This window comes from Euprymna scolopes, chromosome 16 (assembly GCF_053919585.1).
Source record: "Euprymna scolopes isolate OS-2025 chromosome 16, ASM5391958v1, whole genome shotgun sequence".
Taxonomy (NCBI): domain Eukaryota; kingdom Metazoa; phylum Mollusca; class Cephalopoda; order Sepiida; family Sepiolidae; genus Euprymna; species Euprymna scolopes.
Window position 1 is genome coordinate 112,993,557 of NC_136497.1, and position 20,778 is coordinate 113,014,334.

General features: G+C 32.2%; 2 protein-coding genes across 3 annotated transcripts in view; one reads left to right on the top strand and one right to left on the bottom strand.

Moving 5' to 3' along the window:
- The window catches only part of LOC145296056 (tubulin epsilon chain-like), a 197,539-nt gene that overhangs the window by 153,047 nt on the left and 23,714 nt on the right, over positions 1–20,778 (bottom strand). Inside the window, exons 1-2 of one of the 2 annotated variants that reach the window (XM_080142122.1) lie at positions 17,067–17,169; positions 9,000–9,073 (exon numbers count right to left, since the gene is read on the bottom strand). In XM_080142122.1, coding sequence (XP_079998248.1) covers positions 9,000–9,073; positions 17,067–17,160 — 168 coding nt within the window. In that variant the 5' untranslated portion in view covers positions 17,161–17,169. Of the gene's footprint in view, positions 1–8,999; positions 9,074–17,066; positions 17,170–20,778 lie in introns of those variants that run through there. The other variant, XM_080142123.1, reaches the window with a different exon arrangement.
- The window catches only part of LOC145296057 (kelch domain-containing protein 9-like), a 38,672-nt gene continuing 35,181 nt past the window's right edge, over positions 17,288–20,778 (top strand). The window contains exon 1 of the mRNA XM_080142124.1: positions 17,288–17,408. The gene's annotated coding sequence lies outside the window, so the exon portion shown is untranslated. The remainder of the gene's footprint in view (positions 17,409–20,778) is intronic.

Genomic DNA, 20,778 nt, shown 5'->3' on the forward strand with positions numbered 1-20,778 from the left:
AAGATAGAATAAATCACAGTCATTAGTGGATCAAACTGAACAGTCTGAACCCATTGCACCACCTCACAGATGTTCTTCATTATCACAACTCCCTCTGCCATGTGGCAGATTTCCCACCACCTTTAGCTGACTTTCAATACTACCAAATAGCCCATCAATGAAACTGTCAACACCGTAAACACCACCATCACCTCAAGAATTGCAAGAGGCAGATGATAAACAATTGACATTTGAAAAAGAACTTAATAACACCATTGAGGAAGTATAGCTGATGAGCATGGAAGAAAGGCCTAACCTACCAAAAATCCAAGCTTCAAGATTGACCAGGGCAGTCTGAGTTTGAGAGCAACCTAAATGTTGCAAAAAACTTGTTCCTCTAAACACATCTCTCACAGAGCTGAATCAAATCACATATGCTGCATTGTCAGAAAAACACTCCCTCAATTCCAAAAAAACAAAATTCAGTCCAAAGCAAAAAATACTAGACCAGCATGGAAAAGGAAGCTCCATAATCAACTAAACTACTGTAGAAAGGAATGATCTCAAATAAGACAATTCTTACTGCCTCTACAGCGTGGGGGCAATTAAAGAATATCATCTACGGGCTCAGTTTTCAATATCAGGTAAAAAAAGAGGAGATGGAAAAAGTTGCAAAAGAACTGGAAGGCAAGATAGGAGCACTTGTCAAAAGGATTCAAGCAATGGAGAACAAACAGAATGCAAAATCTGATAATAAACTCTTCAGGAGTAATGCAAGACTATTCTACAGAAACTTAATAAGAGAGAAAATCACTGTGGAAAAGCTACCAAAAAAGTAAAACCTAGAAGAGTATTGGAGGCATCTGTTTGAGGATGAGGGACCTAACAACTTAGGGGCCAATTGGATTCTGGATATAGCTAGAACAAATGAAAACAAACCAGAAATGCTGGAACCAAAGACAACATCTGGGATGGTAAAACAAAAGTTAGACAGATTCCAGAATAACAAAAAAAACCTGGAATTGACAACTTCTGGCTTAAAAAACTTACAGCACTCTATATTTATTATGGTAGCTGCTTCACTTGCCTGATGAAGAGTGAGGAGGCCACACCAACATGGCTATTAAAAGGTGATACCACGTTCATACCGAAAACGGTTGCGACATAACACCCTAGCAAGTACTGGCCCATCTACTGTCTTACTATCACTTACAAACTCTTCACTGGCCTTGTTGCAGACAGCATCTATGACACCCTTTCTTCTGGAGCATACCTGGAAAAAGAACAGGCAGGATGCAGGAGAAAGTGCTTAGGCACCAAGAACCAGTTGCTGATTAACAGGACCATTCTTGAAAATTGTAGGCAGAGAAATCTAAGCATGGTTTGGATCGATTATCGATTGGATAGTGTACCCAATAGATGGATGCTGCAATGCCTTCATCTTTATAAAATTCATTCGATAACAAAAAAAACATGGCTATGCATATGAAGATGTGGCGAACAACCATGATATTAAGCCTCAATAATAGAAAACTAACAATTCAAGACATAAAAATATGAAGAGGAATTTTTCAAGGAGATAGTCTATCTTCCTTACTATTTTGCTTGGCAATAGATCTGCTAAGCAAATTCCTTAATGAAAGTAGGAGAGTCTATAACCTGAGCCAGGGCCTCCAACAAGACCCAAATAAAAAAGTCAACCATCTGCTTTTCATGGATGACCTCAAGCTATATGCCAGTTCCAATGCTGAATATAGTGAGCTATTACAAATTGTACATAGCTTCTCTAAAGATATTGGTATGAAATTCGGTCTGGATAATTGTGCCAAGTGCTCCATCAGAACTGGGAAGAAGATCTGCATAGAAAACATACAGCTTGGTGAGGATACCAAGAGCAGGAAAAATACAAATATTTTGGCACAGAAGAAAACGATGCAATTCAGCATGGCAGCATGAGAGAAAACAAAAATAGGCAAAGAGTATGTGCGCCATGTAAGAAAAATTTGCAAAAAAACAGCTCACAAACAAAAACAAAGTGACTGCCATTAACCAACTAGCTTTGGCATTGTTGATTGGCCACATACAAACATTAATAGGCTAGACACTAAAACAAGAAAAATGTTAACATTATACCGAGTAATATACAAAAACCAGTGTCTACCAAGACTGTATCTACCAAGAGGAGTAGGAGGTATGGGTTTGTCAGAGATTGACCATCAACACCGAATCACTATTGTGAGCACTGAGCAATATCTGATAAGCTCCCAGAATTCAAACCTTAAAATGGTATACGAACACCAAGAAAAGAAAGCCAGTAGAACTACCTTTATCACAAAACTGGCCAAATATTTTACAAATGATACAGAAACAGAAAATGAGCCTTTAACAGAAATAACCTAAAAGAGTCGGCAAAAGTACACTAAGAGCAGAAAACTGGAAGAATGGACCAACCAACAACATGCCAAATATTTTCTGAATGAACTATCTCAGGAATATATAGATAGTCTCTGTAGACTGGCTTAAAAAAGGATATCTTCACCATGATCAGGAGTGAATGATAATGCCTGCTCAAGATCAGAGCTTAATGACTAATGCTTTTAAAAAGATGAGTGGTCTCAGCAATAACAACAATTGCAGGTTCTGCCACGGAGAAGTAGAGAGTGTGAGCCACCTAACATCCAGTCATAAAGCCCTGTTGGGGGGATGGCTATTATATAATGTGACAAAATGGAGTGTGTAAATATCTCCACTGGAAATTCTGTAAAAACTTGAATATCCCATGTAGTAGCAAATCTTGGGAACATGTTTTCCAGAAACAACAGTTGAAAATAAGTCATACACCATCCACTATGACTACAAAATTCCTACAGCTACATATCTAGCTATTAAGCCTGACATAGTGATATGGGACAAGAGGGAGAAAGTAGCAACCTTAGTTGAAGTAAGCAACCCTAATGATGCTGCCCTTAACAGAGCTGAGAGGCAGAAAATAACAAAATACCAAGGATATGTATGGCATGAAAAGAAACTGAAATCTTAAGATCTCCATCATTCCAGTTATTAAAGGAGCAACCGGGCTAATGAACAAGAATTTCAAAAACTATCTGATGGATATACCCAGTGAATGAAGTGCAAGAGAAATACAAATAATAGCACTTAAAGGGACGGTTAGAATCTTAAAAAGATCTCTCGGTTGGAATAACTAAACTAATGGGAGAATGTTTAGCATCTGGTAGAATGCCCAATCCCCAGCAGAATCAAAGTAATAAGAAAATTAAAACCAAGAGTCAAGAATATTCAAGGTACATAACTTTGCCCTATTTTTTAATCTAAGGGAGATAAGTCATACACATATTAAACCAAAATTAAGCTTTGAATGTCTGAAAATAAAATAATTTATTTGATAATAAAATTAAGCTAATTCAGTCTCATGGAATATATATATATATATATATATATATATATATATATATATATATATATATATATATATATATATATACACACACACACACACACGGAGTAAAAATTAATTTTATTCATCAGATTAAAACAACTCATAAGTTATCTAATTCAAGGGGAATAAATCGTGCACCTCCTTAAAAGCTATGTTTTTAATATAGAAGAAAAAAAATCATTTGACAAGCAATGAAAACAATGGGGTTATCTTTCAGATGCAAGGTTCATTGTTTACTTGCGGTTTTAACGATGTAAGATTCCGTTGTACGGAAGACCAAATCGGCCAAAATGTCTATGATGTTTTTATTGGCGCTTTTCTTCGTATTTTTAATAACATTTTTTTGCACCATTTACAAGTTCTTTTTACAAATAATGTTTTTAATACTGTAATAGTAAAATAAAGATACATACGGAAAAAGTATCTCGTAATGTTTTCACACGAGATTTGTTTCCTGTTGATTTCTCTTTTTTTTTTAAATATTAAAATTGATTTACTATTTAAAGTGATTTTAACGCCTTTAACATGACGGAGTTTACAATGAAAACCAAATCACCGTTAAAATTAAAATAATCTTTATTAGAAATTTGTAACAAAATAACAAAATTATAAAACTATTAGATTAAAATTGAGAACTTTTAATTAAACAACGTGAACATTTTATAATGAGTGTTTTCATGAAATGTATTTTTAATAATAAAAAAATAATAATCTTTATTAGAAATTTGTAACTGAAGTTAGAAATCAACAGGAAAAAAATCTCGTGTGAAAACATTACGAGATACTTTTTTCGTATAATTAATAAATGTAACTTTATTTTACTATTACAGTATTAAAAAAAGTATTTGTAAAAAAAAACTTGTAAATGGTGCAAAAAAATGTTATTAAAAAATACGAAGAAGCGCCAATAAAAACATCGTAGACGTATATTATCATTTAAACAGTATATCAATTTAAATATTTAAATTCAGTAAATAAATTTAAATATTTAAATTATGGCCGATTTGGTCTTCCGTACAACGGAATCTTACATCGTTACAACCGCAAGTAAACAAGGAACCTTGCATCTGAAAGATAACCAACAATGGAATTAATGTAATTCTAAAATGCATCTTCCAGATGCTCGGAGATCAGCCATCGGTGATGAACTGGTTTCACTGTAGGTTTCAGGAATCATCAGATCTGCTTCACCAGCAACTCAAGCATTTATCAAAGTAATATGCACAAAATCATATACACAATGGAAAACACAGTTTTTTTTTTTTCAAGAATTTTCAATTGAAAAGAAGAACAAAATTTTTTTTTATATTTTTAATTGAAAAGAAGAACAAAAAAAATTTTATATTTTTTTTTTGTCTATATAATATTCTTCCTTAGTTTGTACATTAGGCTTTGAAAAAAGCCGAATACAATTTTTGAAGATCAAACTGCTTCAAAAAAGCCACATTCACAAAATTTGGTCTTAAAAAGATCAATATGGCAACCCTGGAAAGAATATGACAGTGACCTCCCTTTGATGTAGCCTCATTATCATTATGATACTATATGATCATTGTTGGAATGGTGTGAGTAAAGAAACTCAAGGTAATTGTGATGTGCAGCTATTCTTCAATGAAAAAAGAAGTCAGCAAAACTTTACTTAAAAAGGAACACATGAAAGAAACAAAGCAAAAAATAAAAAAAGAACATTATCTGCCAGGAGGTGCTGAACTGAAGGAGTAAATTAAAGATTGTTTCTTACAATATGATTTTATTATTTGTATTGAACTATGTAACACAATATTACTTTCTGAGTATTTTTTAGTACTTATTAATTTATTTCATTTGGATCATCCGCCATACTCTCCAGACCTCTCACCTATCGACTACCACTTTTTAAAGCATCTTAACAACTTTCTGCATGAGAAATGCTTCGAAAACCTAAGCGATATCAAAAACGCCTTCAGCAACTTCATCACCACCAGAAAGCAAGATTTTTACGTTTCTGGCATAAATACACTTGTTTTGCGTTGGCAAAAGTATGTTGATTCTGATGATGCTCACTTCGATCAATAAATTTTTGTTTGAGCCGAGTTATGTTCATCTGAATTTAAAATTTCAAAACTGCAAAAACTTTCTTGTCAACTTGATAATCTAATAATTTTATAGAGATTACTTGAACGTTATAGTTTTTATAAGAATTAAAACTTTTAAAATCCTTTTTTTTTTTTAATAATAACAACTTGGTAAAATAAAAAGCAGAGAGAACAGTTTTAAGAAGGAAAAGTAAATCAAAAATGAAATAATATAAATCCATATTATTTTGTTCATGCATTAAAAACTATAATAGTAGCTTTTATTTTTATGGTTTAAAACTTAACTCGATTGGATAGGGGGAACAACTTTGTCCTATTTTATCTAATAAAGCAGAATTGTCTCCCTTATAATTTTTTCCTCAAAATTTGAGAAACAAATTCAAAAGATATGTAACATTTAAGATGTTAAAAAACAGAAAAGCGAAAAAAATATTAGCATATTGAATCGAACTCTAAAATTATAGTATTTAGTGGTGAAATAGAATGCTTCATTATAATCGCCATATCTGAAATCGGAAATTGCCAGCTCAAATCTCCAATTATTCTAGGAATGCATAGGTTTTGGTGGGATTTTTTATTTTTATCATTTATACTAGCAGGGGTGCCCGGCGTTGCTCGGGTGTTTGGAGGTGTATGCTGTGCAAAAAAAGCAAAAAAACAAAAAAAATGGTTAATTTTTTAAAACTTTGACCCCTATTATGACCCCTTAAAATTTATTGTTTCGGGCTCAAATCACTTTATTAAGTTAGATCCAGGTTCAAGGAACCTAAATCTAAAATTTCAAGTGTCTAGACCCAAAATTGTCGGAGGAGTTTGGTAGAGTTCTTAAAGGTCAAATCGTTGAAATTTGACCCCTTAACAGCCAAATTTCTGGCTGACACCTGTCACATCGATTTTCCCAAATCTCAGTACTCGGTATTTCAAATTTCGAGTCTATAGACTAAAAATTGACAGAGTTATTACGTAGGGAAATGTACACAGACACACAGACACACAGACAGACAGACAGACACGTTCACTTTTATAGATATAATAGAAGATTTAAAAAAAAAACAGTTTGAATTTATGATCTATTATTAATTTTCTTTATTTTTATTTTGTAATATAATTATATTTGTTTATAATTAAAGTATTTAAAAATATTTTAAAAATGAAACAGTCCAATTATGAAAGAAAGTTTGTTTTATTTAAAAAATATTTTCCAGATAAAATTTATTTAAAATTTTTAATTATAAAAATCAATTTTATTATTTTGATTTTACTATTTGTTAATAAATAAATTGTTAAAAACAAATTACTATTTGCCATAAAAAAATCCAACCTAAAATAAAATTGAAGATTTTTTTTTTTGATTAGCACCAGTTTGCAATTCACAATGGACATTTTCAATTTTACCAATTTTATTAAATAAAAACAGGTATCTATTATTATAAAATATATATTGTGATTAACGTTTATTTTCCTAAAGACTTTTTTGATCCATATTACACAAAATACATGCTAAAATATTCCTTCGTTTTGGGATGTTTGAAAAAAAAAACAAAAAACAACATTTTAATTCTTGTAATTTGCAATTAATTTTGTACTGTTTTTATCGATTACTCTTACTTGCTCTCGGTATTTTTTTAAATCCTTCACTCTTATGTAACAGTGCCATTGCACTTGTCATGACCAAACCAGTGGAGACACTTCTTGCGTAGTGCTACATCTACAGGTGGGATTTGGAGTTTTCTGCAAAGAATAGGTTTACCGAGGAACTCTCATATGAAGGCATGTCAGCAATTCTGTTCTTTGCAGTAAACTCCATATCCCACCTTGGGATGTAGCATTTTCCCCACTCTTTATCTGTGCCTAAACCTAAACATAGATTCCATGATCAAAGCTTCTTTCTTAGAACTGCACGCCTGTGAAATTGTCTTCCATTTTCCTGCTTTCCAGCTTTCTATAATATGGTTGTCTTCAAGTCCAACGTGAACAAGTTTCTGATGAGCCGTTCCACTTAAGTTAACAAATTTACCGAACTTCCATTACTATCGATTACTATATTGTCCTTTTGACTACTCTACACTCTTTAACCCTTATCCTTGAGTGGCCTATCAGCCTTGATTAGTGGTGCCGCCTATGTAAAAAACAAAACAAAAAAAAAAAAAACAAGCATTACATGAGAAGTGTCTCAGTTGATTTGACCATATCAAGGATAATGGTGGGTGCAGAAACAGAGTCTGCGTCATGGAAGTGGATGACTTGTTTGTCATTGATTGCCTAAGCAAAACCTGTTGCAACTTCATGAGGGGGATTCCATGAATCAAACTAAATAGCAAACAAATGTCTGAGCAACCACTAAAAGGCAAAGTAGAAAGAGAGTGGATAATAGATCTTGCATTTACTTTCAGCAACCTCATAATTCTCACACTTTTTATTTTGTTCTTTAGTCCTCACATTCCATAAGTAATTTTTCTGACAAAAGGAGAATAATTGCTATTTTTGAAGTCAGCTATGGAAACCTGTCTAGAGCTGAAGAAGTTGCCGTCTCTCACTTTCATCTCTCAATTCGTTTATTAAGTCAAAGGTAATAAAACTAACTATAAAACAAGATTGTAACAGTCCATTATAATATATATATAATAGAAATATCACTACAGTAGTAATACTATTCAGCATATAACTAGAGAGCAAGCAAAAAAAAAAATTGGATTTTGTTTTTGCAAAGTTACTTTTTCCTGATTTAAACAATCTAAGTCAAACTCAACTGGTCATTTTTTTTCCAATTGGTAAAAAAATGTTAAGGAGTAGAGTTCAAATCAAACGAAGAATATGAGCAGATATTTTTATTTTAGAATGTTTGCTTTGAACAATGGTATGAAAACATTATCAATAAAAACTGCTCAAAGCAAAATTATATTTGATTAATGAAAAGAAGATGATCAACCAATGATTGTTACAGACTAAATTGGAATTGTGTCGTACTCATAGTTATTGCAGTCAAAATAATTTGGTTATTGCACTTTTTGATCATCTTCGATTGTTATACACCTTTGGCTGTTGTTGATTCCCAGATATTTTTATACATTTTGTATATTATCTCCTCCTCCTTCCTCACCTCAGAATCTTTGGCTATTGTTGACCTCTAGACATCTATGATTGTTATTGGCCTTGGGATATCTTTGGCCATCGTAAACACCCACATATTTGTACCCGATGTAGGAACCTTCAACCCATCTAACTTTTTATGGTAATCTAAATGAGACCAGTTTTTATTCAATTATTTTTTATTTCAAAGAGTAAAAATGTTTCAGTAAAATTTCACTTATAATAAAACAATCATAAATCAATGTTTGAGACAAATACTAACTCATCACAAATAATAATGATAATAAATGGTAAGAATAATAAACAATGATAAAACAATGGCACTTGAATATTAAATCTTATCTGTGCATTAAAAAAAGATCGCTAGAAAAAGAAATAAATCAAAGAAAACATAATACCTTATTGTTTTGAGCATGTTCTCGCAAAGCCAAGTCCCAGAATTGATATCCAATCTGATTACCACATTGACCCACTGAAAAATATTTTTTAAATAAATTTAAAAATGAATTTACAGCATAAAAAAATAATATAAGAATTCAATACTATTGCTGAAGACTTTTCACAAAAATAATCAAGATATTAAGCTATTAGTCAACAGTAATCATACAACTGTACACTTTTTCATTATTTTGAATATTTATATTTGAAATTTTTGTTTAGTTATTGACCATGTGATTAATTAATCGACCATTTATATTAAAATTAACCCTACACGCGTATCAATTTTTCAGTTTCTCTTTTTCAATTGCTTTTGTAAAAAAAAATGGATTTTGTAAAAAAAAAAAAAGAAGAAAATTAAATTGTTAGTTGCAAAATAATTCTGCAAAAGTACCAGAAAAATTCTGTTCGTATTATTTATTTTTTTTTTAAATTATAAAAAGTTCTATATGTTTACAATGTAAATGAAAATGGTCACTGTTTCCAGGGATACAAACAAATTTGTGTTCCTTTGCTTTTGGTTTAGGTTGCTTTGGGTTCGAGGTTAATCGACACCTAAACTCCAATCCTGCCGAAAAATCAAGATGTTTGAAGTCTCTATTCTACAATTGAACCAAATAAATTAATGAAAACTAAATGACTTCATTAAAACACTGGAAAGAAAACTAAGCATTGCTTGGAATTGTATGAGAGACACTATGTCTTTTTAAACATTTAAGCCTCTAAGATAATTTTTATTCCAATTTTCTTTCATCTTTTCTTCTCTCTCTCTCTCTCTCTCTCTCTCTCTCTCTATTCCGGTCTATTAAAAAACGTTATAGCTTTGCAAATACAGATGCCACATATAAATTCAGTATGGTCAGACTACTAGCCAATATCTGATGTAGGTTTTGCACATAATCTCAGTTGCTTTCATTTGTTATCATGAATTCTTATAATAATTCCTAGGAGAGTCATATTCCAAAATGTTATACTTACCGGTGATAGCATGATATTTATTCATTAATTATTTTCTCCTTTCCCTCTCCTCAATGACACCGGGAGCTATTCTAAGTGTTTACTTTTTATTCCAATAGATTTAACATTAGTTCTTTTGTCTACAATGCTTAAAAAAAGGATCTCTCCCTTCACAAGTTCTGGTCAATTTCATTGGCTGTTTGCATACGTTTATTAGATTAAGGGAACATTGGAATTTTAACCGGTTAAAAACACCTTTCACAAACTAAACAAAATGGCATCATTCAACAACAACAATCAGATAATTTCAACAACAAAAAAACTAAACTACACTTAAGATTAGTTTACATTTAAAAAGATTTTGATTCAAACTGTGTAAAAATAGCCCTTTTTGGAACCGATTAAAAAGAAGGGAGGTGCTTCTACAGAACTTGAACCTAACTAGATCTACATTTATAAAACAGACCATACGAAAAAAAAAAACAACTTTACATTGTTGCTTTTGAATAGTTTAATAAAACAAAAAAATTCTTGTTCTAACTTTTCCTACTTTTAATTCAACCTTTTTTTTACATATAAATCCATAACTTAAAAAACGCAGATACAAATTTAGTCATGCAACATATTTTATTTACACACTGTGCGATTTAAACTTATTCTGTATTTTCATCTAACAATTTTATCAAACAATACCTTAGCATGTTTCATAATTTTATTTTTGTTTATATTAAAGAAAAAACTGCATTTACAGTTTCATTTAGTTTTATGATGTTTACTTTACAAGTGCTCTTAGTCTATGTCGACAACTACGTACATTAATCGGAATAAGAGAATTTTAAACAGTTAAAAAACTATTAATAACTAAATGAGATGGCGTTAACACAAACAATAACTTTGACTCTAACGAATGACACAAACTAATATCTAGCTTCATACGTTTGGTTCTGATAAAGGAATCAAATATCACAACTTAATTCTTTTTCTTCTTAGTATCGTTGCAGTCATTACATTTGCAGTAGTTGCTGTCATCACTTATAACTTCACAAATGGGCACTTATGCAGAATACAGACCGTGCTAAAATAATGACAATTTTTTGTAACTATTACTTACTTTCACCTAACATTTTCATACACAAACAATACTGTATAATTACATTTAAATTGAATATCATAGCTAAAAAAATACCATGGTCCATATTCTGCATAAGAACAAAAACATCTATACTGATGTAACAAATCAGGATTGCATATAACAGAAAATAAGGTGCTCTTGCTTTTCTCAGGCTTGGAACATTGGTCATGGCCACCTTTGAGCAATGATTATGACCAGTGAACAACAATTGTTAAGGCAGCCAGTGCCCATCAATACCTGCAAAACAGCAGTTACCATCTAAAAACAACAGTAATCGACTTGAAACAGTAGTGCCTGTCAGTGCCATGAAGTGACAGTAGCCAACTTAAAAGAGCAATAACCACCATGGATGCCCACTACTTGATGACAACTGAAGACAATTTGCCTGCCAGTTCTTGTCAGTGCCCACCCTTCTCAAGAAGTGACATTTACCAACTGAAAATTACTATCATCACCATCATAAACACCAGTGACCAACAGTTCATGCCACTAGATGCCAGTTCTATACAATGGATAGCAGTGCACAAATATTGAAGACAGCCTATTTCATTTCAGAGCAGTACTAATGGGGCTCAACACTGGTCATGAGTGATAGTGACTGACAATGACCAAATGCAAGTAATTGCCTAAAAACGCCAATGACCACCAGTGTTTGTCATTAGAAACAGATAATTTCATTTTGGAGCAATCAAATAGAAGCTGATACCAGTCATGGCTTACACTGAATGCTAAGAACCAACAATAACAGTTGGAAAGACAGCCAGTGTCCACCAGTAAACGCAAGTAACCACCCCAAAACAGCAGTAAAAGCCAGTGCTCAACAATGGCCAACAGTTGAAGACAATTTCAGTTCAAAGCAGTTCAATGGAGGCTGATACTGATCATGGCCACCAGTGAAAAAGGCAGTCAGTGCCCACTAGTATCTGCAAATAATCGCCCCAAACTAACACTAATCCCCACTAAACCCTAGTACTAACAATGATAGCCAACGGCTTCTGCTAGCTGCCACTGTCAGATAACGCCTGACAGTTGAAGCCAGATCATTTCATTTGGGCCACAGCCGCCAGTGCCTGTTATTTTTCAGGACTGACAAGCAAAGTTTAATTTGTTTTTAGGTGTGAGTCTTAAGTGGCTTTGTGTCATACTTCCACCAGGCAATGCTGGAACACAGGTCCTGCTTGTAATTTATACTTTTTGAAATGGAATATTGATCTACTCCGTATTGATCAGGTAAGAGGAGGGGATGTGAGTCCAGTGACATTAAGTTTAAGTGATTTCAGTATTTCTCTGGAATCAATAAGGATCAATGTGTACACACCCTGAACCTCTTATTAACATATCCATTCTTTTGTAAATCCTATAATTTTCATATTATGAATAAGATTAAGTAAAATGCTGTATTTCCTTTTTATAGATGTTAAATACAAATGCCAAACTCACAATGATGCTGTTCCTTCTTTAATCAAAATAAAACAAACTTATACAAGTACACTGGTTCATGTAGCATCAGAATATGTATGTTGGAGAATTTTGTGAACAGAAACTACAATTTACATAGATGTCATGCTTGGACAGCTTTGTTGTCTACAACTCATTGATGTAGCAAGTGTATACATTGGCAGAGTTGTGGAGTCAGATGGTAAAAGTCTGACTCTGACTCCTAGAATTCCTAGGATACCGACTCCGACTCCTTTGATATCTTCGACTCTGACTCTGACTCCCAACTCCTTGACCCGTGTGAAAATGTATTCTGCAGATCCATATACTTTTCATGTATATTATTTTTTACGTTTAATATTCACTTGTATAATAAATATACTCACATATACACTCAACCGGCTTTATGGAATAAGTTAAGATAACAAAGGGGTAAAAAAATTTACAATGAAATTTTATTATGCTATCAATTCAAAAGGGAATACAATATATAAGGATAGGGAAATCTCTTTAGGCTATAGCATTTTGAAGCCAAACGCTTCTCATCAGAAGAGGGGAGTAAAAACATATTGTACAGAAAAAATTTTTTTAAAGATAATATTGCCTTTATGGAAAGATGATCAAAGGAAAAACAGGGAAAAGCTATAAAGGACGTCAGTAGCATGGGTTGCTTCTTATTGAAATACCATCATTTTACTGTATTCCAATATATATCTCTCTTTTATATATATATATATATATATGTATATATATATATATATATATATATATATATATATATATATATATATATATATATATATATATGGTATTATTTATGCTCATGTCATTTACCAGCCTACATCTGCCATGACTTCAAGCTATATATTTTCTTTTTCCTTTGTCTCCCCCCCCCCACCAAAAAAAAAAAAAAAAAAAAATTCATCTGATATTGCATTTGTCCATTCTCATAAACCTTCTATCACAATATTAGGAAAAAATGCTGAAATCTACAAAAATAAAAAAGTGCCCATTTTGCTTCATCTTTCTGAGTTTCAGATAACAACACTCCATTCATTGGGTCTACATTTACTCCAGTCAGTAGAATTTTATTAAGCAGTTGAACTTTTCTTTGATGCATTGACTCTCACATTGTTTCTGCAAGCAAACCACTATGCCTGGATAAGGAATGCTCTAACATTTTCTACTCTTTCAAAAACATTCCAGGAGTGAGATCCTCTTCTTGAAGGTTTTTTGTCACTTAAAAAGGAAGCTTAAGAAGGTCTTCCAGTTCTTCAAGTTGCATCCATTGTGCTTCTGAAAAAATGACATCTGGGGTTGCCATATCGATAACAGGCTTCAATTCAACAAGCTGTTGTAAGTGCAGCTCAGTTCCTTTTTCAGCTTTTCTTTTAAGAATGGCATCAAGATTTTGTGTTCTTGCTGAAATAGCAACTCTTCTGACATTGTCTTTAAGATTATTGGAATGATAATCTTTAAGAGCATTGTTCACTGCAAGTTGGTATGTATGAACACAACAATGATGGTGTTCAATTTTTGAAATGCAGGACCAAAATACCAAAGCATGTCTATTCTATGAAAAGATGTATCTGCTGGCAGCCACACCTTGTTTAATTTTACAGGCTGACATTGTTCAATAAAACCATTATCTTAGCAGAATCCTAAATTATTTCACAATTTAAAGTCATTTCCTGAAATATCGACAATGTTTAAGGGAAAATATATTATGTGGTCACTTTTTTCTGGTAATTTTCGACCTACGCTAACCAGCATATCACTGTTTGTCTTTACCAAAGTCACACAATGTACAAGATTTGGCCTCGATATTTTCTTTTTACTATTATGGTTATGGGTTAATGCATAAATATTTGGTACACTTGTGTCTAATTTGCAATTGTCTTTATGACATAATCAGTTTTTAATTAGATTAAGATGCTTTGTGGATTTCTTTACTCGGATTCCTATTTTTCATTGCTTCACTTGTAGGCCTAGTGTATTCACTAGTAAACACTGTTTTTTCTATATCGGATATTTCAAACCACTAAATTTATGTATGATTTTCATATTCGAAGTAGCTTCATCATCATCTAGCATTAAAGAAAAATGTGATAAACGACCAAAAATAAAGGAAATTCACTGGGAGACACTGCATCAGCCAGAATCAGTTTTTTGTTTAGATTAGTTAGTTGTACATAATGCCATCACATTATAGCAGCACAAATTGATTTAGACTGTTCAGACAAGATTTGCAGTGATCCGCTAGACTGAAATATCTTGATGAAGTAGAAGTATTGCAGTACAGTACAAAATATGATATATCTCCAAAAGTAAAAGCAAAACTATGCAAAAACTGTTAAATTGTGCAACTGGTAAAACCAAACAGGAAAACCAATGTAAAAAAATAAATTTATTGGACTTAAGGAATTGGAGTCGAATAAAAAATTCCCAACCAGTTGAGCAATGTGTAGAACGACAGGTGCCTACAGTCTTGTGCCTCATGAAGACCAAGTTCCTTCAAACAGTGATGGTCTTTGAGTGCATTTCCATCAATGACCACATCATGCAGCAATAAATCTTTGAAAAAGGGCTCAGACACACTTCTGATAACTATAGTGAGTTGCTGTCCAGTGTTGTTCAGTGGAAAGGATTGCTGCAGGAAAGCCATATGTGTGGCAGCAGAACTTAGCTCCATGTCAAAACACTGGGAAAATCCAGAAGTGTCTGTTTGAGAACTTCTACAATAATAACCCTACCCCCAACATCTGCCCCTCCAACTTGCCTGATTGCAACCTCATGGAACATTTATATGTGGGATGGGCAGTTGAGAAAGGCACCAACTGTACTGCCTGTAACACCAAGGATGACCTGATTGTTAGGATTAAACTATATTTAATGTCTCTTGAAAGACACCAACCATGAAGGTTGTGTACTGCAGATTCATGTTCCACCTGGAAACTATGATGGAGGCTCAGGATGGTTTATTTTATTTTTAACATTAAACTAACCTAAGTTTTAGATTTAGTTCAGTAAAAGTCAGTTTAGAAAGTGATTCTTAACAAATTTTCATGTGTCGAAAGTTTGTGAAGTTATTTATATTCAATCTATATATCTATAAAAGTGAAATTGTGTATGTGTGTGTGTGTACATTTCCCTACCAAATTACTCAGTCAATTTTCAGTCTACAGACTCAAGATTTGACATAAGAGGTATTGAGATTTGAGAAAATCTTTTTAACCGGTCTTCAGCCAGAAATTTGGCTGTCAAGGGGCCAAAGTTCAACGATTTGACCTTTAAAAACTCTACCAAACTCCTCCATCCATTTCGGGTCTAAACACTTGAAATTTTAGATGTAGGTTAATTTTACATAGATCAAACTTTTTAATTTGGTTTGAGCCATAAACAATAAATGCTGAGAGTCAAAATTAGCATCAAAGTTTAAAAAAAACTTTGACCTCTCTACCAAAGTACTTAGCCAATTTTTTATCTAAACATTTGAAATTTTACATAAACTGTATTCTGACATAAGGCAAGCTTATAATCGGTTTTTGGCCGAAAATTTGGCTTCCAATTGGTCAAAGTTCAAAAGATTTGACCTTTGCGGTCTCTAGCAAATTATTTAGCCAAATTTTGAGTCTAAACATTTGAAAGGTTACCTGGACATGAGTTATGCACATAAAGTTATGAACAGTACATAGGACCCGAGCAAAGCTGGACTGAACTATTAGTAATTTTATAAACAGAGATTAAGACGATACTAATTTAGCAAAATTAGCCATTCTTAATATGGAGAGGGGAGGGTGTTTTGTTATTATTCTGTACTTTCACCTAACAATTCAATAAAAAAAGAAATCGCAAAACTTAGTATTTACTATTAAAAAAAAAAAAGCACGGCAACGTAAGTGCTTAAGCATCATAAATACTTTTATATTTTAGGTATCACCCATTTTCATTTTTTACGTACCTAAATTATATACACACTTTCATTTTATATTTGTTTTTAAATATATTAAAGACTACGATAACTATAATAAATAAATTTAAGATACTTTTGTAGTTTACACGCCGTGCTGAAATAATAACGTTATTATTGAAAAACCATTCTTAACTATTCTGTACTTTCAACTAAGTTTCATAAAAAAAAAAGATACCATAAAATCGAATTTATTCAAAATAGTTTATATATATATATATATATATATATATATATATATATATATATATATATATATATATATATATATATATATATATATATATATGAAGTTAGTCAACCGCTAAATGCTTGCTAGTCAAATTAGGATACATTTTTTTTTTAACTATGCGGCAAAATCACCAAAAATCTTTATCATTAATTGGCTCCGATATGTACAAATCTAACTTTGATTTGATAAATTTGAAAAAGTTATGAACTGATTTTTATTTTGAAAAATACGGTAACTTCCAGTAGGACTAGGCGAATTTAATATAAATCTGTCATTTGTTTTAATATCTATTTACTTACCTTGAATTAAAATAGACTGAGTCATATTAAGTATTATAGAAAATGGGAAAGAAACGATAAAAAAACAACATTTATTCATAAATAGACGAGGCATGTGTTTAGAACGGCCATTGCTAAACACTAAAGGAAATGACGTCAGAAATTGCTATGGTTACTTACAATGACTTCCGGTTACTTACACAAACAAGTAACCGGAAGTAATAACCAGAAACCATAGCAACCGTAACTCCAAAAAATAACACTGATACGAAGTGACCTCGTGTAACCATAGTAATTATATCATCAGATGAAATCCACGTTGTTTTCTTCCAACAAGGATAAAATTATTTGAAATATTGTTCCGTAAGTAAAAAAAAAAAAAAAAAAAAAAAAAATTGAATATTTTAATTTTGGCGTACATTTTCAATAAGGGCGATTCGGAAGCATAGGCGACTCTAAGTACAACCATACCGGTGTCAGGTGAAAAACCTAGCCTCGATGTTTTGATTACTGAACCGGACTTCCTGTTTTAGTTTAAAATAAATAAGCAAATTGACATGAAATATGTCATGACATATGTTAAACTTTTGAACACGTTATATATATATATATATATATATATATATATATATATATATATATATATATATATATATATATATATATATATATATATATATATATATATATAAGTGAATTTAGTTTACAAACAAATGGCTACATGGCTACACATAAGCATACATGTTTCAGCGAAAACCCAGTAAGGGAATCGCTTCGTCAGGCCAAGGACATCTTTGGCTGTTTCAACTCAAACATTGCCAATTTATAACTAGGACTACATCATATTTAAGTGTAAAGGGGGAGACAGGACCTAAAGAGAAAGTATATACATTAAAATGTGATCATCCATTATGTTAATTATATTAATTTATTTATTATTTTATTTTATTTATAGTGCGTAATGAGTTTCAAGTAGAGTTTCAATATTATCAGTAAATTCCTAGTTCAGTAGGTAAGTTGTGTAGTATAGGAACCCAAGATTTAAAAAAGGGAACGGCTGTATTCAACTATATATATATATATATATATATATATATATATATATATATATATATATATATATATATAATACAGATTTACTTTAAACTGAAACAAGAAGTCTGGTTTGGTAATCGGAACATTTTTACATCAAGGCTAGGTGTTCACCTGACACCGCTACGGTCATACTTAGAGTCGCCTATAGTTTTGAATCGCCTCAATAAGAAATGAATCACATAAAATAGTCGAATTTATTTTCTCTAGGAATTAGTAGGTATTGTTCGCTTATTTCTATAAATGAGCGAACAATACCTACTAATTCCTAGAGAAAATAAATCACGTAAATGATTTCGTTAAACGAGTTAATGAGTAGAAAACATCATACGGCAACTGCGTAAATTGATCAAGTAGTTTTATATCATATATATAAAAAAGTATATATAAAAAAATATATATTAAAAAGAATTTGATTTAGGCAAACGTGTAGTTTAGCGGCGTAAATGAGTTGACAGACAAAAAATTATATAAACTATTTATTTTATATAAAACACATTATTAGACCCTAAAGCTGAAATAAAATCAGAAAAAATTCATTTTTATTATTTTTTCAACATTTTCTATTAGACTAAATGTACAACATTCGAGGTCGTCATATTGTTTTTAAAATTTGGCCTTTCTAAGGCTTGATAGATAGGCCTTTTTTAAAGCCTTAAAAAGGCTTATCTATCAAACCTTAGAAAGGCCACATTTTAAAAGCAATACGGCGGCTTCAAATATCGTACATAATAATAAACGATGAAAAAATAATAAAAAGGAATGTGTTTCTGGTTTTATTTCAACCTTTGGGTCTAATAATGTGTTTTATATAAAAAATAAATAGTTTTTTTTTAAATTTTTGGGTATTTTTTTAGTTTACCGATCCCTTTAATTTGTCGACTTTTGTAGGTTTTCAGGTACGCTGAGAACGAATAGTGCATTTATTTTTTGTGCAAACAAGTAGTTATCCATATTGAAGACATTCAGCATTCAAAGTAATCACTATCGTTTTGCTGGCAGCCATCTCGTTTCCCATTTAGGAAAAATACGCCCCAAAAAGAGCCAAAAGGGCCAAACATGGCCTCCAAAACGTTTTTCGGCTTCAAGGCCGCAATGACCCCCACTCCGGATATTTTTCCGCTTCCTGATATTGAAACGGACTGTTACATGGAAAAGGGCTGTCCCCTTTCCATATAAATAAGAAGAATATTACTTGAGTAAAAATGAGATTAGGATAAGCCTAGAATCGAACCCTGTAGGCAAAGTTAAGAAATGGAATGTTAGAAATTAAGTCTATTGTTAATTCTTTTAGAAATCTGAATATTAAATATGTCAGTAAAAGAATGAACAATGCAAATTAAATAATATTGTTTAAAATAGGTTATATTAGAATTGAGGATTCTTTTGTTTGTCAAAAGTGTGTTGGACAAACATATGTAAAGCCATGTGAAATTGGTCACGTTTGGAAAACACACTTCTGATGTCATAAACAAAGGACATTTCTCCATATTATGGGTTCGGATTTTAGTCAGTCAGCAAGAGAGCCAGTCAGTTGGTCAGTTGATCCCTTGGAGCAAAGGAAGAACATTTAGACTATGTAGATCCAAATTTGAATTCCTGACGTCATCGCCCGGCAGATCAGATGAATAAAGAAGTCATCATTGTATTGTAACTGTTGTCTTGTGTCATCCTTCATCACGAACGAAAGGTAATTGCGTTTATCATCAATCAGAACAAACTCTTGTGAACCCTTCCAAGTTATGTGTTCCATTTCCTCCATCACAAGTAATGTCTATAAATGCCTCTTCTCCTCTGTGTTAAGAACTGTGCATCATATCACCCTCTCCTCTAATATGTGTTATAAGAACTGTAATATAACTCTCTCTCATCATCACTATCGTTATGTCTGTATTACATGAGTCCCGTTATATATGTGCCCCATTATGAACTCCGTGCCATCTTTAAATATATACCCCTGCTACACAACAGGACAATTTTTTTTTCACTTTCTTAATTTCATCAGTAAATATTACAACAGAACACCGATCACTCTAATTTGGTTTTCTAGGGGTATTCAAGGTCACTGACAACGAATCTAATAATCAAACTCGTTGCATTGTAGGAATTATTTTATGTTAAGATGGAAATTTTAACTCACATGTTCGATGCTGTCTGTTGAAGGCAAGAAATGAGACAATCACAAAACAACAGACCTATAAAATTCAAGACAAACTTTATTGGTACACAAGATATTATTGCAAAATAATGCGCCCATTTTGCGTCCAACATTGGAGCTGGTAGGTTGCTTCAATGAAGCGGTAGTTTAGTCCTTTTGCAATCTGCATGCTGTTTTAGTCTGTTGCAGGGAAAGATGAATTTAGCCGCGTTCCATTGGACCTCATGGCCCTAAAAAATTGGTAGCAATGCAAACGGGCTGAATACCGAAGATGAAAAGTTCACAATGATAAGAAAGGTCTGTAATGCGGTTGTAGACATTCTGTCTTATAAGTAAGCCTAATTTATAGGCTTTTACAAATATGTTCTATACTTGATCCATGGCTGAGATCTGAAGCATAGAAGGTACTAATGTTAACACCCAAGTCTCCTTCTTAGAAGACATAATAAAAATGAGTCCTTCCTCCTTCGCTGGAATGAACTG